This window comes from Papio anubis, chromosome 4, assembly GCF_008728515.1.
Source record: "Papio anubis isolate 15944 chromosome 4, Panubis1.0, whole genome shotgun sequence".
Taxonomy (NCBI): Eukaryota; Metazoa; Chordata; class Mammalia; order Primates; family Cercopithecidae; genus Papio; species Papio anubis.
This window is the reverse complement of record NC_044979.1, coordinates 168,801,727-168,827,268: the sequence shown is the minus strand read 5'-3', so window position 1 is coordinate 168,827,268 and position 25,542 is coordinate 168,801,727. Positions and strand designations below refer to the sequence as shown.

General features: G+C 45.6%; 2 protein-coding genes across 10 annotated transcripts in view; both read right to left on the bottom strand.

The window, feature by feature from the left end:
• Positions 1-16,657, bottom strand: part of IL10RB (interleukin 10 receptor subunit beta) — a 30,727-nt gene extending 14,070 nt beyond the window's left edge. The window contains exons 1-5 of one of the 2 annotated variants that reach the window (NM_001168782.1): positions 16,609-16,657; positions 14,646-14,769; positions 9,433-9,590; positions 5,677-5,843; positions 2,379-2,526 (exon numbers count right to left, since the gene is read on the bottom strand). In NM_001168782.1, the coding sequence (NP_001162253.1) occupies positions 2,379-2,526; positions 5,677-5,843; positions 9,433-9,590; positions 14,646-14,769; positions 16,609-16,657 (646 nt within the window). Of the gene's footprint in view, positions 1-2,378; positions 2,527-5,676; positions 5,844-9,432; positions 9,591-14,645; positions 15,398-16,608 lie in introns of those variants that run through there. The other variant, XM_009202324.4, reaches the window with a different exon arrangement.
• Positions 16,658-17,462: 805 nt separating this feature from the next.
• Positions 17,463-25,542, bottom strand: part of IFNAR2 (interferon alpha and beta receptor subunit 2) — a 36,189-nt gene continuing 28,109 nt past the window's right edge. For 2 of the 8 annotated variants that reach the window (XM_021935111.2, XM_021935110.2), the window contains exons 8-9: positions 22,440-22,570; positions 17,463-20,487 (exon numbers count right to left, since the gene is read on the bottom strand). In XM_021935111.2, coding sequence (XP_021790803.1) covers positions 19,777-20,487; positions 22,440-22,570 — 842 coding nt within the window. In that variant the 3' untranslated portion in view covers positions 17,463-19,776. Of the gene's footprint in view, positions 20,488-20,520; positions 20,719-22,439; positions 22,571-25,542 lie in introns of those variants that run through there. The other 6 variants (XM_021935113.1, XM_021935112.2, XM_021935116.2 and 3 more) reach the window with 4 other exon arrangements.

The window sequence follows — 25,542 nt, the reverse complement described above, 5'->3', positions numbered from 1 at the left end:
TTAGACAAGGACACATCTGGGTGATGGTGACATGATTCGAGGAATGCTTTTGTTCCTCACCCCAGATGGAGAGTTCCAGAAGGGGAAGGAGAGAGGACCCTGCTCTGCACGGGTTGTGAACTGTGGGAGAATCTACCAATCTACACCCTCTGTGTAAAGTTCTCTAACTTGTTTCAGATCCATCCGACCACGCCATGAGGCAGACTACTCCTTCCTGCTTTATCCAGAGACACGGTGCCTCAGTTCACCTCTGGAATTAATCTATATGTACTAAGTTACAGGGGACATAACCTGGGCTTAGATGAGCCTGTGTTCTGGTTTATCCTTTTCATTTACTAGCATTTGGGCAAGTTACTTAACCTCCCTGTTTCAGGCTGTTTTTGCACTGCTATAAAGAAATAACTAAAACTGGATGACTGAGCATGGTGGCTCATGCCTGTAACCCCAGCATTTTGGGAGGCTGAAGTGGGTGGATCACTTGAGGTCAGGAGTTCGAGACCAGCCTGGCCAACATGGCGAAACCCCATTCCCAACTAAAAATACAAAAATTAGCTGGGCATCGTGGTGGGCGCCTATAATCCCAGCTACTCAGGAGGCTGAGGCAGTGGAATTGCTTGAACCTAGGAGGCGGAGGTTGTGCCAAGATCGTGCCACTCTACTCCAGCCTAGGCAACAGACTGAGACTCCATCCAAAAAACAAATAAACAAACAAATAACTAAAACTGGGTAATTTATAAAGAAAAGAGGTTTAATTAGCTCATGATTCTGCAGGCTGTACAGGAAGCATAGCAGTATCTGTTTCTGGGGAAGCCTCTGGAAGTTCCCAATCATGGTGGAAAGCTAAGCGGGGGCAAGAGACAGCAAGATGGCACATACTTTTAAACCACCAGATCTCACAGGAAGTCACTCACTATCATGAGGACAGCACCAAGAGGATGGTGCTAAGCCATTCATGAGAAATAGGCCCCCATGATCCAATTACCTCCTACCAGGCGCCACCTCCAGCACTGGGGATTACATTTCTACATGAGATCTGGATGTCTGGATGAGGGCAACATCCAAACTATATCACTCTCCGAACCTTCATGTTCTAGTTTGTAAAATGGGAGAAGATCCTTCTAATGCTCTCATTGAAAACTTGTGGGATTTAAATGGGATAGGTGTGTTTTAAGAAAAAATGAAAATGGTGTTTGATGAAAGCAGGTTTTCAATGGCTCATATTTTTCCTTTTGTCTTGTAAAATGTTTGGATTTTGTCAGTTCATGGGTGATTATTGGTATTTGCAAGGTATTTGAAATGGTTTTTTTTTTTTTTTTTTTTTTTTTTGAGGCAGGGTCTCACTCTTGTTGCTTAGGCTAGAGTGCAGTGGCACGATCTCAGCTCACTGCAGCCTCCACTTCCTGGATTCAAACAATTTGCCTGCCTCAGCCTCCCAAGTAGCTGGGATTACAGGTGTATGCCACCACGCCCAGCTAATTTTTGCATTTTTAGTAGAGACGGGGTTTTGCCATGTTGGCCAGGCTGGTCTCGAACTCCTGACTTCAGGTGATCCGCCTGCCTTGGCCTCTCAAAGTGTTGGGATTACAGGCGTGAGCCACCACGTCCGGCAGACATGTTTTTCTTTTTTATCAAACTGCATGCTGCATGCCATGTTTCATCCTTCCATTGTCCGAGCTTGCTGAACCCTTCACCAACATCTTTAAATTATAAGAAGACCTGCTGTTTGTATGCAGACACCTGGGCCACAGTTTTCACCAACATGCAACTGCAATGTGTCTGCACATAAATATTCTGTGTTTAGGCCCATGGGAACCTTCTCTCTTTCCTTCTCCCGTTCCTTCCTCCAAGCTAGAAGTGGTCCATATGGTGTGAAGGACTGTGCTGACGTCCTGGTTCCCTACATACAAGGGGCCCTGAATCAGGCAGCACTGGCTGAGGACGGCGGTCAGATTTCCTGACACTTGCTTCCCATCACGTGTCGGCAGGGGCTGGAGATGTGCCTCCTGGGAAGGAAAGAGCTCTGGGGTATATGACAGGGCTCGAGCTCTGTTGGTGGTCTTGGGAGGACTGATGGGCCTTGCTTTAGGGAGCCCAGGACGGCAGAATAAGTACTGCCAAGGAGGGCTCATGGAGGCAGACCTCGCTCCATGGGACAGAAAAGGTTTCTAGCAACTCCTTTGATCTAAGAGTGGATGAGCTGCCTAGAAGTGGGCGTGGTCTCCTTCCCAGCATGAAGCTGATGAGTCAGGGCTGAGAGACAATGTCAGGGTGATAGATTTCTGAACTGAGCTGGCGTTTGAGTTGGATGCAATCATGTCTAGGGCAGGTGTCTACAAAGCTGTTTAGGATGCTTAGCGGAGGCGCATCTCAGGACTCACCGTCACTGGTTGTTTTCTCACAGACAGGCTCACTCCATTCCCCAGTTTTGTTCCGATCAGGAAGAAACCCTTGAACTTGAACACAATAAGTTGTCCATGGCTCCAGGTTTCTGAGGACCTCAAAGTCATACTGAGGAGTAATTTGAAACTAGTAATGGAGACAAAAATAAGAACATGACTAAGCAGTGAACGGACACCACTTTTTTTTTCTTCTTTTTCACATTTACCAGTTATAATAGCTGTTTTAGACCTAAAATAGGAAGGAGCAGATAGCAGGTACTCCTCTCAGTTCAGGGACCCTGAGGCCACTCAAGGGTGCATCAAGGACTGACGGTGATGCCCACAAACCATCTCAGTTCCTGAATTCTCTAGCTTAAATGACACACAAGCCATCACTTCTTTTTTAAAAAAGATAAAGCAGGCCGGGTGTGTTGGCTCATGCCTATAATCACAGCACTTTGAGAGACAGAGGAGTTTGAGACCAGCCTAGCCAGCATGGCAAAACCCCATCTCTACTAAAGATGCAAAAAATTATCTGGGCATGGTGGCGTACGAGAATTGCTTGAACTTGGGAGGTGGAAGTTGCAGTGAGCCAGGATCATGCCACACTGCACTCCAGTCTGGGTGACAGAGCGAGACTCTGTCTCAGAAATAAATAAATAAATAAGATAAACCAGTCTTTTAAATATTATTATTATTATTTTTTGAGACAGAGTTTCACTCTTGTCATTCAGGCTGGAGTGCAGTGGCGCTATCGTGGCTCACTGCAACCTCTGCACCCAGGCTCAAGCAATTCTCCTGCCCCAGCCTCCCAAGTAGGCTGAGAATACAGATGCACACCACCACACCCAGCTATTTTTTTTTTGTATTTTTGTAAAGATGGGGTTTTGCCATGTTGGCCAGGCTTGTCTTGAACTCCTGACCTCAGGTGACCTGCCCACCTTGGCCTCCCAAAGTGCTGGGATTACAGGTGTGAGCCACTGCACTCAGCTGCAATTGGTTATTTCTCTTTTGGGGTTGGGGTTGTTGACAGCATGCCTATATTCCTTCATTGCATGAGGGGCTAAGCCTATGGAGGTCAATAATTGGATTAGACTCATGGAATATATGAAGAAAATGGTTTAACTTCTAATAAGTAAATTAAAAGACAAAAGCAAATCAAAGCAACAACTGAAAAAAATGGTGGCTTGCAGTTGCAGAAGTCCAGTGCCTCTCAAACCTTACAATGCAAATTTTTTTCAAAGATTAAACTCAGAGGCAAGCAGGTAAGGTGGTGGCATAGCAGTATGCCACCCCACTGGGGCTTTTCCTGCCCTTTCACATCTGGGCAACTTCTGGTTTTATCTTCTCACTTTCTCCCAACAGGAAGAAAGAATTCCCAAAAGCGCTTCATGCTGTGAGTTTAGGGACCTAGTCTGGCACCGCCTCAAGAATCTCTGCATTCTAGAGGGGAACCATATAAGCCTGTGTTGATACAAAAATTAGCTGGGTGTGGTGGCAGGTACCTGTAATCGCAGCTACTTGGGAGGCTGAGGCAGGAGAATCGCTTGAACCCAGGAGGCGGAGGTTGCAGTGAGCTGAGATCGCACCACTGCTTTCCAACCTGGGCAATGACAGAGTGTGACTCTACCTCAAAACCCCACCCCCCAAAAAACCTGTATTGGTGGCATCACAGGCACCTGTGAGAGTAGCAGTGCAGCAGGCAGCCTTTCCACACTCGGTAAGTCACACTGAAGGCTGCCACACAACGGGCCAAAGGGAGAGGACAAATGTGTAACCAGATGCCCGTGTTGTGGGCATGTGTGAGAAAATAAGCTAAACAGTAAGTGGAGTTCGCATTCACACTTGCTTCAGGAGGCACCTGACCCTGCTTACTGTAAAACCAGATCCTTAATTGAGGTCTGTTGCTAGCTCCCGGAGGGGCGCTATCTGCTCTTATCTTTATACCCCAGGGCTTAGCAGAGATGCCTGCATTTGATCAGTGATTGTGAGTATCAGAATTCATATGAAACATAACTGTCAATATGATAGGACTCAGAGGTGGAGGCTTTCGGAAGTGATTAAATAATGAGGGCAGAGCCTTCCTGAATGCCACTGGTGACCTTAGAAGAGAGCAGCAAGGGAGCTGTTTACATCCTTGCCCTTTGCCTTCCACCATCTAGAAGGCAGAGCCCACCAGTGCTCACCAGACACCGAATCTGCTGGTGCCTTGATCTTGGACTTCCCAGCCTGCAGAACTGTGAGAAATAAATTTCTATTGTTTATAAGTTACCCAGTCTGTGGTATTTTGTTGTGGCAGCAGGAATGGACTAAGAAACTGCATCATTTAATGGAACATTTTTTGGGGAAAAAAATTAACTTGAGATTTTTTGGGCTATGCAGTGTGTGTATATAAATTTACATCATTCCTAAGATAATAAACATGGGTGATCCCTTCTTCCCAAACACTTTGAGAATTAAGTGGTAAAATCAACATTTAATGTGGAAGAGATAACCTATATGTAATATGACATATATAACCATATATATCAGTTTAGGACCATGAATGGCACTCAGCTCAGAAGCATTAGGTATCAGAATAAACCTTGACCAAGGATGAATAAAAATAACCTTAACATGTCTAGCAAAGAGGAAGGAAAACTCACGCACTGATGTACTGACCATATATACATCGTTCTAGGCAATGGGATGAGTTTATATTTTCTATTATTTCATTAAATTCCCCAACAATCTTATGAAGTAGGTGATTATCCTTGTTTTATTAATAAAGTAAGTTACTGTGCCCATTTTGCATACTTGAGTAGGCTGGGGTCAAGAATGTGACCAATGGCACATGGTGGCAGGGGTGATATTCCAATCAGATCTTTTGACTCCAAGCCCATGTTTTTAAAGGAATTGTCCCCTGAAGAATAGAGCAACAAGGGGCTGTCTTGACCATGAACGTCCCTGATTTGTGGTGTGTGTGGGACACAGGGGTTGATGTCATGAGACAGTTGTCAATTTGCTGATCACCTAATTCACCCAGCTCCAAGTTTCCTCAGCCAACTCTGATTCAACTGTGCCTTCCCCTGCAACTGCCCTTCAGGTAGGGAAAGGTCTGCTGTCACTGTGCAGACTTTGTCCTGAAAGTCTGCTCTACACATATCCCTTGGGAGTCTGGGAAGCTTGAGCCAGAGACCCCTTAGTCTGGGGAGCTCTTGGTTTACAGAGGACCAGTCCATAAGGTGCTGCCACCTTGCAAGATTCTGCAAAGAACATGAAAGCCTACTATCTCTGAAATGCAATTAGCCAAGCTTACCTTTTCATCAGTACCATTTTTCCAATATTGCACATTATAAGTCCATGAATTATACACATTCTTCATAGTCCAAGTTTCGTATTCATTTTCAATTTTAGGGGCTAAGAAACGCATATGTAAAGAATCAGCAAGTACTTCTACTTGCATTCCAGGGGGTCCAATAATGGCTAAGCATAAGAACAAGCAAAATGACAATCAAAAATCACATTTTAAAAACTTCAACATTAATTTTTCATAACCATGCAGAGCAATTAGTCCATGGAAGTACACTGCTTTGATATACCATTGTCATGACATTGATTGACATGGCTAAGGAGGATAGTTGGATTAAGTTGCTTTTAAAAAATCTGATAATCTTTGTCTTTATTAATGAAGTTTAGTCCACTTATATTTATTGTGGTTTCTGATACATTTGGAATTATTCCAGCTATATTATTTTGTATTTTCTGTAATAATTTCTTTTAAAATTTCTATTTTATGTTTTTGGTGTCTTCTCCTCCTGTCTCTTTTTCCTGCTTTTTGTTGGCTTAAATTTTATTTTCTTTGCTGGGATGGAAGCTACAGATGGCATCTCTATTATTTTTAGTGGCCACCTTTACATGTTTAACATATATAATTAACCATATATATTTCCAACAAAGTCTAAAGCTGTTTCCTTCTGAATGCTCTTTTTTTTTTTTTTGAGACAGAGTCTCGCTCTGTTGCCCAGGCTGGAGTGCAGTGGCCGGATCTCAGCTCACTGCAAGCTCTGCCTCCCAGGTTCACGCCATTCTCCTGCCTCAGCCTCCTGAGTAGCTGGGACTACAGGCGCCCGCCATCACGCCTGGCTAGTTTTTTGTATTTTTTTTAGTAGAGACGGGGTTTCACCGTGTTAGCCAAGATGGTCTCGATCTCCTGATCTCGTGATCCACCCGTCTCGGCCTCCCAAAGTGCTGGGATTACAGGCTTGAGCCACTGCGCCCAGCCCTGAATGCACTTTTACTAGATATTCATGTGGCTGGCTCCTTCACTTCGTTTGGGTCTTTGTTCAAATGCTATTTCCTCAGAGAAACTGGATCTTACCATTCTATGCAGAAGCGCAGCTCCCATTACTTTCTGTCCTATTACCTTGCTTCAGTCTTCTTGAGAACCACAGTCACTACCTATCATATAATATGTATCTATTTATTTATCATCTGTATTCCTGATTAGCACATATATGCTCCATGAGGGCAAGGATTTTGTCTCGTTCATTGTTGTAGCTTCAGTGCTCCGAATGCAGCTGTTACACAGATGTACTCAGTAATAACTATAGAATGGTTCATAAATGGTTCCGGGCAATCATGGTGTTTGAGTTATGTCCTGTATTCTTCTTTGGTTGCTGTTACTTTTTCAGGACTGTTAATGGACCTGCTTCTACCATTCTAAAGTGCTCGTCTGAAAACCAGACAAGAAAACTTGTTGGAAGACTTTGCCAAAGCAAGTATAAATAGGTTATGCATGATGCCTGGAAGCACTTTCCTATAACTAAAATATATAGACTTCAAGAAGCAAATCTCCAATATTGGATAGTAGTTGCTAAGAGCACAGATGCAAGAGCTTGGGTCTGAATCCTTGCTCGGCCACTCATGACCTGTATGACCTTTTGACAACCTGCTTAACTGTGTTGTACCTAGGTTCTAAAGGGAACTTCCATGGATGGGAGCTAACAGAATTTGGGACAAGTTAGGACATGGTAAGCCAGTTAGCAATTATAGGAGCAAAAACTTGTACTTTTAACTACTGTGAAACTTACTTTTCTGTTCATCTTTTCTTTGTTTTTGTAAAGGTACCGTTAGAAAAGAGAATCTACTGTAATCCCAGCACTTTGGGAGGCCGAGACGGGCAGATCACTAGGTCAGGAGATCGAGACCATCCTGGCTAACACGGTGAAACCCCGTCTCTACTAAAAAATACAAAAAAACTAGCCGGGCAAGGTGGCGGGTGCCTGTAGTCCCGGCTACTCGGGAGGCTGAGGCAGGAGAATGGCGGGAACCCGGGAGGTGGAGCTTGCAGTGAGCTGAGATCCGGCCATTGCACTCCAGCCTGGGCGACAGAGCCAGACTCTGTCTCAAAAGAAAAAAAATAAAATAAAAAAGAAAAAATAATCTAACTTTGATAATTTATGGTTCCAAAAGTAAGACGTTTTTACCCAGGCTTGGGATGGAATTGGGGGAGGGAAGAAAGGCATCCTAGCTCTCGTTCTCTATCAGGGAGGATATAATTGTAGGGGTCATGGGGGTCCAGAGCAGGGACTGGCATGAAGAACCTCCCCATATAGAGACAGTTCTTTTTTTGAGACAAGACCTCACTCTGGTCACCCAGGCTGCTGCAGTGCAGTGGTGTGATAATGGCTCATTGCAGCCTTGACTTCCCAGGCTCAGGTGACTCTCCCACCTCAGCCTCCCAAGTAGCTGGGACTAAAAGCACACTTCACTATGCCTGGCTATTTTTCTTTTTTTTTTTTTTTTTTTTTTTTTTTTGTAGAGGCAGGGTTTCCCTATGTTGCCCAGGCTGGTCTTAAATTCCTAGGCTTAAGGCCAAGCATGGTGGTTCACTCCTGTAATCCCAGCACTTTGGGAGGCTGAGGCCGGTGGGATCACTTAAGGTCAGGAGTTCAAGACCAGCCTGGCCAACATGGTGAGACCCTGTCTCTACTAAAAATACAAAAAAATGTAGCTGGGCATGGTGGCAGGCACTTGAAGTCCCAGTTACTCGGGAGGCTGAGGCACAAGAATCACTTGAACCCTGGAGGCAGAGTTTGCAGTGATCTGAGATCGCGCCACTGCACTTCAGCCTGGGTGTCAGAGCGAGACTTTGTATCAGAAAAAAAAAAAAGAAAGAAAGAAAGAAAAGAAGAAAATTCCTGGGCTCAAGCGATCCACCATCTCAGCCTCCCAAAGTGTTGGGATTAGGAGATGTGAGCCGCCATGCCTGGCCAGAAACAATTCTTTTAGTGCTTTTCTCTGTGTGAGTTTTGAAGGGCTGTATGTGAATTTTGTGAATCAGGTTTTTAACCTCTAATCTTCTTACTCTCTCAATTGCTAATACATGGTTTAATTAGTTTTTAATTCCTGATATTCTAAATATGCTCATCTCATATTTAGGGGCTCTGGTGGTCACCATGACCCTCCAAATCTAACCTGGGAACAATTTTTTTTTGAGACCAAGTCTTGCTCTGTTGCCCAGGCTGGAGTGCAGTGGCGTGATCTAGGCTCACTGCAATCTCTGCCTAACCTGGGAACAATTTTTGATGCTGACCAACCAGTCTGATCCAATCCACCTGCCATCAGCTCTGTCCCTCCCTGTCCTTCGCTCTGGGCAAGTTGGCTGTCTGCATCAGATTTTCCATCTCTACACCTGCCTTCATTCTTTTGCCTATCATGTTATATTTCTTTGTTTAAGTCATAATTCCATACTGACTTTCTTTCAGAAAATTCACCACAAGAATCCTTCCAGAACTTCTTAACAGCACGGGCCCAACATATGCACATCCTTGAGGCACTGAAGGTGTTAGATTTATATTTAATCGCTGCATTGATGATATGCCCATCTTTTTCTGTCTCTCCCATGAATTTCTTTAGGGATACAACTCTCTTTATTATATTCCTTAAGCTCCTTGTGCAAGGCCATCCATTTGTGGGCCCTCAGAGAATTCTTGTTGATGGACCAACCAATGTGGAAAAAAACAAGGCAAGATGATGACATTACAAAAAAAGGGAAAACAAAATGGCTTACTGTCATCCACAGGACAGAAGGTGATGTTTACCCAGTCTGAATGCTCATCTGCAAATTCAGCCCTGACTCTCAAGGTGTGGTCACCATACTTGGAAAGACTTGAGAAATCACATTCCGTCAAGGTAGTACTCGTGCATCTATCTTGGAATATCCTATAACTACACAATCAAAAAGATAGGTCAATCAGGAGAGTTCTAGCTTCAGTCTCTCTGAGGCTGACTGGTACTTAATTTGGAGCTTGCGCGGGGGTTGGGGGGAGGGTGCGGGAGTGGAAACTGTGTTAAACATAGAAATAGGTGTCTTCAAAACAGAATTTCGCAGAGACTTGAACATCCTAATGACTACATGCCTCTCCAAGGGGTTGAGTATTTAGCATATTTGACCAAGACAGCTTCCTTCCTCGATTATATATTTTTGAAAGCAGGGGCATGTGATTTATGAGACACTGATTTATAAAGATTTACCAAAATAAAGATATTACAATGATTTTCAATAAAGTCATGCACCGCATAATGACATTTCAGTAGATGACAGACCACATATACAATGATGGTACCCTAAGATGACGATACTGTATTTTTACTGTACCTTTTCTATGTTTAAATACATTGAGATGTACACATACCTCGTTTTATTGTGATTTGCTTTATTGTACTTCACAGATGGGGCATTTTACAAATTGAAGGTCTGCGGCAACCCTGCACTGAGCAAGTCTACTGGTGCCATTTTCTCAACAACACATGCTCACTTCATGTCTCTAAGTCACATTTTGCTAATTCTTACAATATTTCAAACCTTTTCATCATTATTATATCTGTTATGGTGATCTGTGATCGGTGATCTTTGATGTTACTGTTGTAATTGTTTTGGGGACCATGAACCACACCTATATAAGTGAAATTAATCAATAGATGTTGTGTGTGTCCTGACTTCTCCACCCACTGGCCACTCCCCTGCCTCTCTCCTTCTCCTTGGGCCTCCCTATTCCAAAAGCTGCAAATGATTAAGCTTAGTGAGGAAGGCACATTGAAGGCCACAACAGGCCTCTTGGCCTGGACAATGTGGTGAGTCCTTGTCTCTATAAAAAATCAAGAAATTATTTGGGTGTGGTGGCATGCACCTGTAGTCCTAGCTACTTAGTAGGCTAAGGAGGGAAGCTCACTTGAGCCTGGGAGGTAGAGGCTGCAGTGAGCCGTGATCGCACCACTGCACTCCAGCCTGGGCAACAGAGTGAGACGGTCTCAAAAAATTTAATTTAATTTAATTTAAAAATTTATAAAATAAAATAAAAAAGTGAGGAGCTATCTGATTGGTCCCCCAAGGTATCTTCTGGTGCCAAAACCAATTTGGTTACTCCCAGAAGTGATGACGAAAGTGATGGTGACAAAAATAGCAACAGCCAACATTTGTTAAGTACACAGGGGTCAGGAGTGGAGAGTCTAAGAAATCTGCCCAACTGAACTCAGATCTGTTTGACTTCATAGTCTAAGGTAGCACACCACACCTTACAGCATTCTTAGTGATACCTAGAACAATCCCTTGCAAAAAGTAGGTAGAGATCATTGGGATCATGCTATTTTTCACTTAATATACCACAAATATTTGTCAATCAATCATTTCTTCACGGCTGCTTAACATCCCATCATTTGGAAAATCCAGCGGTCGTTTCATTAATGGGGTTTTCTCACATGTGGCCATATTTTTTTTCCCTCCCGCCTTCCTTGTTTCCAACTCAAGTCCGGCTAATTAAAAAAAAAAATTGTAGAGACAAGGGGCTGTTATGTTGCACAGGCTGGTCTTGAACTCCTGGCCTCAAGTGATCATCCTACCTTGGCCCCCCAAAGCACTGGGATTACTGGTATGAGCCACCACGCCTGACCCATTTCCTTCTTTTAAACTAATTCATCAACTGTCCAGCACGTGCAGTATTTCAAAAGTTGTTTTGCAATAACTTCTTTTTCACTAGGTTTTTTTTTTTTTTTTTAATTTTTTGAGATGGAGTCTCACTCTGTTGCCCAGGCTGGAGTGCAATGGCACAATCTCGGCTTGCTGCAAACTGTGTTTCCTGGGTTCAAGTGATTCTCCTGCCTCAGCCTCCCAAGTAGCTGGGATTGCAGGTATGCACCACCATGCCCAGCTAATTTTGTATTTTTAGTAGAGATGGGGTTTTGCCATGTTGGTAACGCTGGTCTCGAATTCCTGACCTCAGGTGATCCACCCACCTCAGTCTCCCAAAGTGCTGGGATTACAGGCGTCAGCCACCGCACCCGGCCTTCACTAGGTTATTTTCATTGCATGTACAAATATTTATCCCCGCATTAAATAGGTAATATGACCCATTCCTCATATTTACATCTAATTGTTTTGGATGTTTTTATATCAAAATCACCAGAACATCCTGTGAAGTGCCTGCTGCTCTGGCTGCCCTGCCCCAATAATGCACACAAACAATAGAGAGTTTGTGCTATGCAATTGCTCATGTAAATTCTAAACAACGCTTTTGCAGAGCCACATGAGGGTAATCACGTCTTTTGCAATCAAATATCTTCCCCAAGGACATGCCCAGCACATATTTTGTTTTCTCCAGCACATGCCATACTCACTCTGTAGTTCCATGCCAGGGAGACCTGGAACCCAGGTGTGGAGACCCTCATGAAGTCACTTCATGAAGTCACTGGGATCTCTAACATAAAAGATAGACATGCAAAGCCAAATGCCTCGACTACAATGGCAAAAAAGCACGGCATGGGCTGGGTGTGGTGGCTCATGCCTGTAATCCCAGCACTTCGGGAGACCGAGGCAGGCGGGTCACTTGAGGCCAGGAGTGCAAGACCAGCTTGGCCAACAGGGCGAAACCCCATCTCTACTAGAAGCACAAAAATCAGTTGGGCATGGTGGCATGAGCCTGTAGTCCCAGCTACTCAGGAGGCTGAGGCAGGAGAATCGCTTGAACCCAGGAGGCGGAGGCTGCAGTGAGCAGAGGTCGCGCCACTGCACTCCAGCCTTGGTGACACAGTGAGACCCAGTCTCAAAGGAAAAAAAAAAGGCCGGGTGCAGTGGCTCACACCTGTAATCCCAGCACTTTGGGAGGCCAAGGCAGGTGGATCACGAGGTCAGGAGATCGAGACCATCCTGGCTAACACGGTGAAACCCCATCTCTACCAAAAATACAAAAAATTAGCCAGGCATGGTGGCGGGCGCCTGTAGTCCCAGCTACTCGGCAGGCTGAGGCAGGAGAATGGTGTGAACCTGGGAGGTGGAGCTTGTAGCGAGCCCAGATTGCGCCACTACACTCCAGCCTGGGCGACAGAGCAAGACTCTGTCTCGAAAAAAAAAAAAAAGGAAAAGAAAAAAACCCAAACAAACCCAAAAGCACAGCATAGAACAAATAAATAAATAAATAAATAAACTACAGGGGAGACAGAGAGACAGAGAAGAAAGTTAATTTTCCACAGTAAAATCTCTTGGCTATCCAGACTGAGTAGAGAAAGCACAGAAAGCTAATGAGAAAGCCAATCAGTGTTTGAAAATGCACATCAGGAAAAAATCAATTTAGAATATGCCCTCCTTCAATCCTTGGGACAGTTGACAGTACTGGACTATGGGCTGTAAATCAGATACAAGTATTGCATGAATGTAAAAGTTCCTGAGCTTCTCACTGTACTATGTGATGTAAGAGATGATCCTTGTTCTTGTGAAATACACACTGAAATATTACAGCACAAAGGGCATGAGAGAGAAAGAGGAAGGGAGAGAATGTGACCAACATTAAAAATTGGTGAATCTGGGCCCGGCATAGTGGCTCATGCCTGTAATCCCAGCACTTTGGGAGGCCGAGGCGGGTGGATCATGAGGTCAGGAGATCAAGGCTGGCTAACTCGGTGAAACCCCGTCTCTACTAAAAATACAAAAAATTAGCCGGGTGTGGTGGCGGACAACTATAGTCCCAGCTACTCGGGAGGCTGAGGCAGGAGAATGGCATGAACCCGGGAGGCGGAGCTTGCAGAGAGCCGAGATCACGCCACTGCACTCCAGCCTGGGTGACAGAGACTCCATCTCAAAAAAAAAAAAAAAAAAAAAAAAAATGGTGAATCTGGTTGTAGGCTATCTGGAAATTCTTTGTATTCTACTTAAAATTTTGAAATATTCTTTAAGTCTGGAATTATTTGGAACTACAAGTTAAAAAACAAAAGCCAGCAACGCATAGACAAGGACTATCTTATTCATCTTTCTTCTACTTCTTCTCTGATGTAGCAGGCCTTGGGGATTTTTGTGAAATGACAGCTGGATCTGGGACCAAATATCCTCCTGCCTCATTGAAGGACTTGTCTATCTTCATATGTTTCTGAGTCACATAGAAAGCAGGTGTGTTGGCTTGTCAGCCTTGGGCCTCCTGCTGCTGTTTGCGCCTGGCCTAAAGGTGTGTCACCTGCAGTCCAGCATGTGGCGTATGGTGGCAGGCTGCCAAGGGAGTGCTGGCACTGACTTCCTTTGCCAGGCATAGGGAAACATTGATAGGCAGGAGAGGTAGAGGGTGTTCAGATCGCTGCTGAGATGACCGTCTAGGGTGACACTCACTCTTACTTCACGGTGCCTGCTGTTGTCAGAGAATGGGGCTTTTAACAGTCAGTAGCTGTCTTACTTTTAATTTCAGGACGAAACCACGGAGAAACTGAGTGCTCATTATGCAAATTATGTGCATTGCACAGCACTGAGGCATGATGCTATAATCCGTCGGGGAACAGGTGATATATGGTAGCAAGGGGCTTCCTGACTGCTTTGCATATCTCAGTTTCTTGGGTAGCATCCACTCAACATTGTTGACTTCTAGCAATACTACTCATACCTGGAGATGACAGCAGTGGTATTTTTCTTTTAAAATATATCAACTGTGACAAACAAGCTAGGATCTGCACAGCATGAGGTTACCACTATGGCTGACTATATCTACATACACATAACATGTCTATATCTGCCAGCAGCCCTGTGATCAACATTCAAATCACCAACCATCACAACCACAAAACCTAAAAGAGGAAAGGTGGCCACCAGAATTTCCCAGACAGAAAAAAGCTGGCAGGGAGGCTCCCTGAGGGCTGTCACAGTCACATGGTGACCGTAGTCAGACTCCCTTCCTCCTGTGGCCCAGCCCAGTAACCAGCCCAGGGCCGACTCCTCTGGTGCGTTCCTGCCAATAGTGAGGCCAGACCCACCTTAGGTACTGAGCTGTGAAAGTCAGGTTCCCTTTGGCAAAAGCAGGTGACTCCCACTGTAGAATGTTCTTGAAATTAACAGAATTCATTCTGACATTTTCAGGAGGTGGTACCATTCCCAATGCTATGAAAATACGAGAAAAACATTTACAACCTTTTTCCTCAAAACAGATGCCCATGAAAAGCCCACATCCCGCACTTGGTTCTCCTCTATGGTGAGGGAGGGAGAGAGAGACAGGTTGGCTGTGCTGAGGAGTCTAGATTTTCTTTGAACAGCCATGAGGAGAAATTTCTGGAGAGGCAGGAGTAAAGTGGGGACAGACAACGGAGCCCTGGATTTGCATGGTGGCAGAAAGGTATGAGGGGGTAGACTGGGGTACATGGATTTCAGATATATTTCCAGAGGTAAAAACAAACTGGAGACTTCCTGATACATTTGATGCCTAAAAGCTGAGGTCAATGTCCATTTTGGGCTTAAGCAGCGGGTGCCCGGATTGGAGCTCAGCTGGGGAACTGACGAGTCCCATTTGAGCTGCATTAGGTTGGAGATGCTGGAGAGACGCTGAAGTAGGAATGTCAGGGAGACAGTCAGATGAATGAGCCCAGAGGTCACACCAAGAACAGATTTGGGCTAGAGACAGAAATTATTTTCAAACCTTTTCATAGAGAATTTGAAACCTGGCCAGGCACAGTGGCTCGCGCCTGACATCAGCTCTTTGGGAGGCCGAGGCGGGTGAATCACCTGAGGTCAGGAGTTTAAGACCAGCTTGGCCAACATGGTGAAACCCCATCTCTACTAAAAATACAAAAATTAGCCAGGCATAGTGGCGCACACCTGTAATTCCAGCTACTCGGGAGGCTGAGGGAGGAGAATCGCTTGAACCCGGGAGGCGGAGGTGGTGGTGAGCCGAGATCAAGCCATTGCACTCCAGCCTGGGTGACAGAGCAAAACTCTGTCTCGAAAAAAAAAAAAAAGAAAGAAAGAAAAAAAAGAAAGAAAAGAAAAGAAAATTTGAAATCTACACGCAAGTAGAAAAGTAGAAGACTATAATAAACCACCACCCATCACCCAACGGATACCAAGAGAGATATAAATGTGCGAGTCATGGGCCTATAGCCCGTGTTTAATGCCAAGGTTTGGCTGAAATCCCCCAAAGGAACAGTGCCGGGGGGAAGGAGAGAAGAGGCCTTGGGCTTCACAATTAGCTGCATAGAGACCCGACAGAGCAGGAGGGTCCCAAGCAGAGACAGCCTGACGGGTAGGCGGGAAACCGGAGGAGTATCCCAGAAGGCCAGGGAAGAGTTCATGAGAAAGGAGGGAGGTGACCATCGTGTTATTGGAACCTAGGCAGTCAATTTAGAAGACAGAAAAGGTTTCAATGGATTTAGGTTTAGAAGCCATGGGGGGCTCTGGGGGACAGAATCCAGATTTCAGGGTGCTCAGGCCTGAACCGGAAGGAGGGGAGGTGCAGCGGGTGATGGGAGGCACATCTGTAGGGAGGGCTGGCACTGAGGTGGGCAGACTTGGGGTCGGGGAGGGCTGTCAGAGCATCGGGGGCTGGTGGGGGCCTCCACTTGAACTGATGGTCTCCAGAAGGGCCAGATGACAGCCACGGTGGGATCCTGGGTCTTTCGGGGAAGCTACTTTACTTAGACGCCCGCCAGCAGAGAGCTGCAGGAGGACTGGGAGTTAAAAGACGCCGGGAGTCTCCCCCTGAGTTTAGGGCCCAGACGGTCTGTAATCCGGGTGCGGACGGGGCTTCCTCCTGTTACAGATCTCCGGCAGCAGCAGCCTAGCTGTGTCTCAGCAGCCGGCCGTGGCGTTTGCATCTTCTGTCCCGAGGTCCCGATGGCCCGACCGGGCACTTAAGTCACTTTCATGGTGCCCAGGGATGGGATCACGGGTGGCATCTCGCGGGGCCTCCCGGTTCCCAAGCGCGCCCCCTCCCCGCGGACCCCTCACCTGACACCAGCAGGCAGCCGCCCAGCCAGCTCCCGAGGCTCCGCGCCATGGACGGGCGCCGGGGGTGCCGCGGCTTCCTCCAGGCACACGACCCCCGCCCGCGCCTGAGAGCGCTCGTACGCGGTCGCTTCCGGGAACCAGCGGAGCGGAGCGGGGCGGGGCGGGGCGGGGCGGGGCCGGGCGATCGGGCTCCTACCCCGCTGCAGGCCCCGCCCACCAGCCCGGGTCCGCCCGCGAAGCGCGGGGCACCAGCTTGGCAGGTGCACAGGAGGAAGAGGAAGGGAGCCTCGCAAACTTTGAAAGTCGCCGTCAAGTCAAATAAGTACCCTACAACACCAACCCAGGACTGAGATCTGGATGCTGGAATGACGGTGGTGGTGGTGGCTTTCAGTATTCCCCAGGTTTTGTCCGGAGCACCGGCACGCCCTCTCTTAAAGTCCTCTCTCCGCATAGGTGAGTTAAAAGCATTCCATCAGCAAATCCAGTTTGAGGGTCTTCTTTACCCTTCTCCTCTCCAGGGATAAACAACACAAAGCCCAGTCATTTTTACGCAAATAACTAGTTTCTTTCAGGGACTACTGAGAAAACGTTAATTTCCTCTTTTTAACTTGATGAGTGGTGAGATGGGAAAATCCAGAGCTGTCCAATGTCTTGGGTAATCTACAGCATCGCCTGATGTCTGACGCTAGGACACCACGTAAAGTCAAGCCAAGGGAAGTGAATGCGCCCTAGGCCCCTGCAGGCCACCAGGAAGAGCTAGAGGGAGTTGGTGCAATTCTAGAGATGCCAGCAGGTGCACCAATCTGTGGCACACATACACTCTCCAATGGAAAACAACTCAAGACCACACCAAGTTTGTATTAAAAAGTATTGTTGTATTACTTTTTACCAACCTCCAACCATTATACAAAATTAAAAATACACACACACACACACACACACACACACACACACACTCACAAACAGCCATAGAACTTATCCCAAAAGATCAACCCAGAAATCTTTCAGAATATGACAGATGCATTGAGAAGGCAGAGAAATTGATTACACATACAAAAGGTCGCTTTCCTATGGAATTTCATTAGATTAAATAAGGTGTTCCCTCCTCACAGTCCTATCCTTTTGCGCAATCATATAAATAATCTAGTTAAAGTCCTTGAACTATGATTTGTATAATTTTTAGTTTTCCCCTTTTGAAGGGGCCTAAGAGAAAGGTTTGAGAAACCAGCTCTTGGGGGGTGGGGAGGGGTAAGGGGTAAGAGGGTCCTGTGCCTTTCATTCAACATGGGAGTTTCTCAGGGTTGCAGCCTTTCCACCTGAGTGTTTATTCTTGTACATTTTCTCATCTTTCTCCTGGGTTCATAGGATCCTGGAGATTACCTAGTCCAATCCTTTTGTTTCAGAAACAAAAAACCTGAGGCTCAGAGAGGCTAAGTCAAATGCCTAGGGTCACACAGGGCAACTGTGGGAGGTGGATCCTTGAGTCCCAGTCCTTTAAACTGGTTGCCAAATGACATTCTAGAACCTTTCCCCCCAACCCCCTTTTTAATGACAGGGTCTGGCTCTGCCACCCAGGCTGGAGTGCAGTGGCGCGATCTTGGCTCACTGCAACCTCTACCTCCTGGGCTCAAGCCATTCTCCCTCCTCAGCCTCCCAAGTAGCTGGGACAACAGGCACATGCTACTACGCCCAGTTAATTTTTGTAATTTTGTTCTGTAGAGACAGATTTGCCATGTTGCTCAGGCTGGTCTCGAATTCCTGGTCTCAAGCAATACGCCTGCTTAGGCCTCCCAAAGTGCTGGGATTACAGGTAGATTGCTCCCAGTCAGGCTTCCCTTCCCCCACCCGCACCCCCCTAACCTGGCCTAGATTCACAGGAACTGTAATCACAGCTGACACACTCGATTCGGAATCGGCACAGAGAGCACTCTGAAAATTGTCAAATAGGGTCTCTGAAACTTGTATGTATTAAATAAGGTGTTCCCTCCTCACAGTCCTATTCTTTTGCACAATCATATAAATAATCTGGTTAAAGTCCTTGAACTATAACTTGTATAATTGTTAGTTTTCCCCTTTTGAAGGGGCCTAAGAGAAAGGTTTGAAGGTTCAAGATCTTCTCCTGAAGACCCTGAAGCACCTTTGCTCTTTTTTTTAACCTTAAAATATGGCACTCAGGTTTTTATCCCTCTCCCCGATGCCATGTTTCCTTTCTGTATTAGTCATGTGCCTGATCCTAGAGTCTGTTTTCCCCACTTTAACTGGGGAGGGCTGGACAAGGTGGAATTCCAAGTGCAGGAGACAGGATGTGACATAGGTGAGATGCCCACGGCTCACTGACTGAAACTTCGATGGCTCTTCCCTGTTTCCTTGTGCAGGGCCCCCCTTCTCTCCAGGGGCTCCCCTGGCTCTCCTCCTCCTTTCCTGCCTGCTTTGCAGCTCTCGCTACTATTTTCCTTTTCTTTCACTGCTCCCACCCTGGCCCAATTTACTTCCCAGAAATATCACAGGGCCAGCTGGGCGCAGCGGCTCACCCCTGTAATCCCAGCACTTTTCGAGGCTGAGGAGGGTGGATCACTTGAGGTCAGGAGTTAGAGATCAGCCTGGCCAACACGGTGAAATCCCGTCTCTACTAAAAATACAATAATTTGCCAGGCGTGGTGGTGGGCGCCTGTAGTTCCAGCTACTCGCGAGGGAGGCTGAGGCAGGAGAATCACTTGAACCCGGGAGGCAGATGTTGCAGTGAGCCGAGATCACGCCATTGCGCTCCAGCTTGGGTGACAGAATGAGACTCTGTCTCAAAAAAAAAAAAAAAAGAGAAAAGAAAAGAAATATCATAGGGTCCTGGACCACCTCTGAAACCACAGAGAACCCTGCTCCCTGGTAAACATGATGCAGAAACATCTTAAGTGCATTAGTGTAAAGGGAAGGTGCACACGTGCTTCCTTCAAAGTCCATCACTTTGAATATGTAAACAATGCACTCAATGATACTATGGTCCCCATACTGGGAATCTGCATAGGTGATGCCACCTGGAAGAATGGAGTACCCTACAGTTCCCTACCTCTTCCCTTGGAGAACACTTGCAGATGATAAGGCAGCAAGTTAGGGTGCAGGGAGACAGAACCCTATAGGTGCTTGTCTGTCCAAGTTCATTCAATAGTTTTGGAGTCATCTCATTATATAACCATCCCCAAGGTCAACATCTGACTCAGAAGTCTCACTTTGATCAGATGGAGCATCTTCAGATTGCAGGCCCTCTGAAGAGGGGCTGGGAAAGGTTAGCTGTGTCCCTTCCCCACTGGCCAGCAAATGGCTTGACTGCACATTGTCAGGATCTTCTGGGTCAACCATCTCTTCTGGATGAGATGATATCATCAGAGGGGCTTCTTCTAAGTCGTCACTGTCCTCGTCATCAAGAACCCTCAAAAATACAGAGTTTAAATCCACATTGAAGGTAATTCTGCCCCCAGACCCCTCAGTGGAGCTGTAGTCCTCTTCGGGAAAGGGGTCCTGGAGCGGACTCTCTCTCCTCTCACAGGGCGCACTCAAGAGCTCCAACCGCTGAGGGCTGCACTTTGGCGTCGTGGGGAGCTCCACATCAACCTCAGGCAGGTCAGGCTCCTCCTCGGAGTCTGGGTCTGTAAACTGGGATTCTGTAGAGGTGGCGGAGGTCTGACCAAGAGGCCTCACAGTCAGTCCATGCATGGTATAGCCACCGCCACTTGTCCTGAGTGCTGCCTCAGTATCGCTGTCACTTTCATCATCATAATTATAATCCCACACTTTCTTCTTTCTGTTGATGTAAATGACCTCCACTATATCCATGGCTTCCAACGGTGGCAGGTTAGGAAATGGGCAGGCTAAAAAGTTATGAAAATTCTTAAAAAAAGAAAAAAAAAGAGAGAGTCCGTATCAGCTATGACTGTTTGCTCTTTATTTTTTACATAATAAAACTTAATCACTGGGGCTCAGGGATGCACGCTTGTAATTCCAGCTACTGGGGAAGCTTAGGCAGAACGACTGTTTGAGCTCAGGAGTTTCAGACTGTAGTGCATTATGATCGCGCCTGTGAATAGCCACTGCACTCCAGCCCTTAGCAAGACTTTGCCTCTAAAAAAATAAAAAATAAACTTAATGAGATTGACTGAACGATGATGCAGATGACGATGATGATAACAGCAATAATAACAGCTAACAGTTACACCATTTGCTGGGCACGACTCTTGGTGCTTTATATATAATTTACCTTTCCCTCACAATTGCTCTATGAAGTAGACTTACTATTTTTTTTTTTTTTTTTTTTTGAGACGGAGTCTCGCTGTGTTTCCCAGGCTGGAGTGCAGTGGCACGATCTCAGCTCACTGCAACCACCACCTCCCAGGTTCAAGCAATTCTCTGCCTCAGCCTCCTGAGTAGATGGGATTAGAGGTGCCCACCACTACGCCCGGCTAATTTTTGTATTTTTAGTAGAGACGGGGTTTCACCATGTTGGCAAGGCTGGTCTTGAACTCCCGACCTCGTGATCTACCTGCCTTGGCCTCCCAAAGTGCTGGGTTTACAGGTGTGAGCCACTGCGCCTGGCCAGGCTTACTATTCTTATGCCCACTTTATAGATGAGAAAATGAGGCGCAGAGGTTAGGAAACTTGCTCAAGGTTCATGACTAGTGAGTGGGAGCAGCTGCCTTTCAAACCAGGCAGGCTGCTGGCCTCAGAGACTTTGCTCTGACTGACTCCTCTTAACTTCCTCTCCTTTGGCTGCTTCTTTATATTTTTAAGTTATTTATATATTTTTAGAACTAGGGTCTCACTCTGTCACTGAGGCTGGAGTGCAGTGGTGTGATCACAGTTCACTGCAGCCTCCACCTCTGGGCTCAAGCAATCCTCTCACCACATCCTCCTGAGTAGCTGAGACCACAGGCATGTGCCACCACGCCTGGCTAATTTATTTTTATTTTCTCTAAGAAGAGGTTTCCCTATATTGCCCAGGCTGGTCTCGAACTCCTGGGCTCAAGTGATCCGCCTGCCTCGGCCTCCCAACCGTGCCCAGCCCTTTTTAAATCTTTTCATAGGATAAATCCACTTTGTGTATATGTTCCACTGATGTAATCCAAAATAAAAAGACGATCCATATAAAAATGTTTATTGTACTGTTCATCATGACCAAAGAAAGAAAGAAAAGGGAAAGAAAGAAATCCAAATGCCCTATAGCTGAGAAACGGTTAAATGAAAAATGGTATGTTAATAATAATGAAATTCTACCTGGTCATTATAAATTATAGGTGATGAAGTATAAAACAAACAAAAACACACAAACAAAAAAACATTGCTGGGCACGGTGGCTCACACCTGTAATCCCAAAACTTTGGGAGGCCAAGGCGGGTGGATCACTTGAAGTCAGGAGTTCAAGATCAGCCTGGCCAACATAGCAAAACCCTGTCTCTACTAAAAATGCAAAAATTAGCCAGGTATGGTAGCGCATGCCTGTAGTCCCAGCTACTTGAAAGGCTGAGGCATGAGAATTGCTTGAGCCTGGGACGCAGTTACAGTGAGCTGAGACCACGCCACGGTACTCCAGCCTGGGTGACAGAGTGAGACTCTGTCTCAAAAAAAAGAAAGAAAGAAAGAAAGAAAACATAAAATGCACAGATACACTTACAACTGCAAAATATATATTTATAGGGATAGAAAAGAACTCAGAGTGAGAAAGCATTTTGGTTTTTATAGAAAATGAGATTTTCTTCTGTGAAAATATTTATATAAATACAAATTCTTAGGTTAAAATAAAAAACAAAGGTAGAAAAAAAAAACAAAAAAACAAAAAAACTACCTACCAAGACTTTGGGGAGGCTGTTTCTTAAGCATATATAACCAATCCATTTCAGTGTCACTATGGTGCTTATCAAGACCAACGCTATCAAAAACACAGTAATTATTCCTCCTACTTTGGCAGATTCTGCTGATTCTGTTGATGAAAAATTAAATGACTTTAATTCAAAAAAATGCAATAAACAATTGCAGATGGAAATAAATGTACATTGGTCTGGTGTTACAAGGTGATCAAGAAACCAAAGGTTTGAAAACAGTTTTATATGGAGAAATACCGAAGACTGGAGAATAATCTAAGTGTGCATTTTTTAAACAATAACACAGACTTAGCTTTTAAAAGTAAAATTTCCTTCAGTTTCTGTTCTGTAACTGCACTGTCCAGTGGAGTAGCCACTGGCTGCAGTTGGCTGAATTTAAATGATCAAAATTAAATCGAATTAATGGCTCGGTCTCTCAGTCACGTGAGACACATCTCAAACGTTCGGTAGCCACACTGGTTAGCATGCGCTGTGGGCAGGAAGAAGTGGGGAAGGAAAGTTTGCTTGAAAACAACCAACTGGGTCATTCTGAGGCTGGACTTTAGCCATGCCAGGGCCCCAAATCAGGGCTCTGCAGAACCCGCCTTGCTCTATTAACAGTTCCCCTTTGTTTCTCATCAAGATTCCTTTTGGAAAATTTCAACTTTCTGACTGACTATAGTTATTTTGCTGAAGTGCGACCAGACTGAGAAATCAGTAGTTAAATCACTGAGGCTCTCTTGCACTTCCAGAAAGGTCTTCATTAGTATTAATCCTGGAACTATAGCCTCAGGCAAAAATAGATAGAGGGGAGAAAAAAGGAAATCAAAATGCATTATGTACTCTAAGTCTTCCAGAAGGTTAAGGAGTGAATAAAAAGACGTTCAGTAAACCCTTGCACTGCTAGGTAGCACAGGGTTCAAGAATCCACTCTCACCCCAATCAAGAGAGTGTGAAGGATTGTCATATCAATGACAGTTCCAGAATCGGATCTAGCCACAGAGGCACACCTTTACGATACGAAATTCTGACATGTATAGAGTTTACATTCTTGAAAGGGGTAATGTAAACCAAAATGATTTCATTGGTGAAGGAATGGCATAATACAGAGATTGTGACTCACGTACCCATCCAACTTGCATATAACAGCTACAAAGAACTCTATGTCATCTATCTAATAGGACATCCTCCAAACCAAATTGTGTAAATTGTAGTTAATATGCTAGAATAATATTCCTCAATTTGGGGTATTCTCATGAGTCTGAGAATTCTTCAGGAGAACTTAGAATTTTTGTTTGTTTTCAGCTTGCTGATAATCTAAAACATACAAATCTCACTTGTGGTCATGACAATTATACATGCATGCTATTTTAAAATATTCATATTTGAAAAGAGATGAATCCGGTCAATGTTCCTACTCAGAAAGGAGAAGCTGTGATTGGGTGTTATGGCTGTTAACTATCTTCTTCATGAAAGATGGGCCAGATCAACCCATCTTGGGAAGGAGAGACCAGGTCACGTCTTAAAAATTTGGCCTTGGACAAACAAAGCTGTCTGTCTCTGGATTCACTGTGGAGATATTTTAAACAAAAAATTAGAAACCTCACAAGCAGGGGGCTGAACTGAGCAACCGGGTTGGTAATATCTGATCACTATGATCTTTAATGGAAAAGAGAAAGAACTTTGTGAAAAGATTGGTGATGACTAATATCAGTCTCGTATAGTTCCTCCCATACTTACCTCTCTGGAACAAGCAAGACTGCCCCTCCCCTGGGTGACTACAGTAATCAGCCCAGGGGTCACCTGGTTCCTACTTCAAGGCATGTGGATGTTCCCTTTACATCCTAAGTCAGATCCCGGGGAGCAACCTGCTCACAACCTTCTGAGGGCCCCCATCTCTTGCAACGGCTTCTAAGTTCTACATCATTCAGGCTCCTCCATCCTCTCTGACCCGAACTATTACTATTCTTCCCTTGTTCAGTTCATTGCTGTCGCGCCATGCCAGGCATATCCTGCCTCGGGGACCTGGTACTTGCTGAACCCCGCATATGGAACTCCCTCCCCGATATGTCTGCGTGACTCACTCCCTCACCCTGTGTTTCTTTCCCATTACCACTGTAACAAATGATGACAAAGTCCGTGTCATAAAACGATACAAATATATTAATAGTTCTGGAGGTCAGAAATCCACAATGGGTTTCACTGGGATAAAAAATATCAAGGTGTTGGCAGGACTGCACTCCTTCTGGAGGCTCTAGGGGAAAATCCATTTCTTTGCCTTTCCCAGCTTCTGGAGGCCACTTGCACTCCTTTGCCCATGGCCCCCTCTTTCATCCTTACTCTCTGACCTCTGCTGCTGCTGTCAGAGCTCCTTCTCTGCCTCTGAATCTCCTGCTTCTCTTTTTTTTGAGACAGTCTCTCGCTCTGTAGCCCAGGCTGGAGTACAGTGGCACCATCTTGGCCCACTGCAACCTCTGCCTCCTGGGTTCAAGTGATTCTCCTGCCTCAGCCTCCCAAGTAGCTGGGACTACAGGCGCATGTCACCATGCCTCACTAATTTTTGTATTTTTAGTGGAGATGGGGTTTTACCACGTTGGCTAAGCTGAACTCGAACGCCTGACCTCAGGTGATTCACCTGGCTCGGCCTCCCAAAGTGCTAGGATTACAGGCATGAGCCACGGTGCCAAGATCTTCAATTTCATCACACCCACAAGCCCCTTTGGCATAGAGGTTAGTCTGTTCACATATCTGCGATTAGGATGTAGACTAGACATCTTTGGGGGCCATTATTCTGCTTACCACATCTCCCTTGGGTCTTTACTCAAACGCTACCTTCTCAGGAACGCCCTCTCAGGCCATCTGTGGTGGATGCTGTGGGTGGCTGGCTCATGTCCCCTTTTCCAGTCAGTGCACACCCACTACTGCTGCTGCACATGTCTACTTATATATCTCAGAGCTGATCCTTCTCTAAGTGACAGGTGAGGCCAACTGGATTTCCTGGGTGGAGTGGGGACTTGGGGAACTTTCCTGTCTTGCAAGAGGACTGTAAAATGCACCAATCAGGAACATTTTTGTCTCACAAGAGGATTGT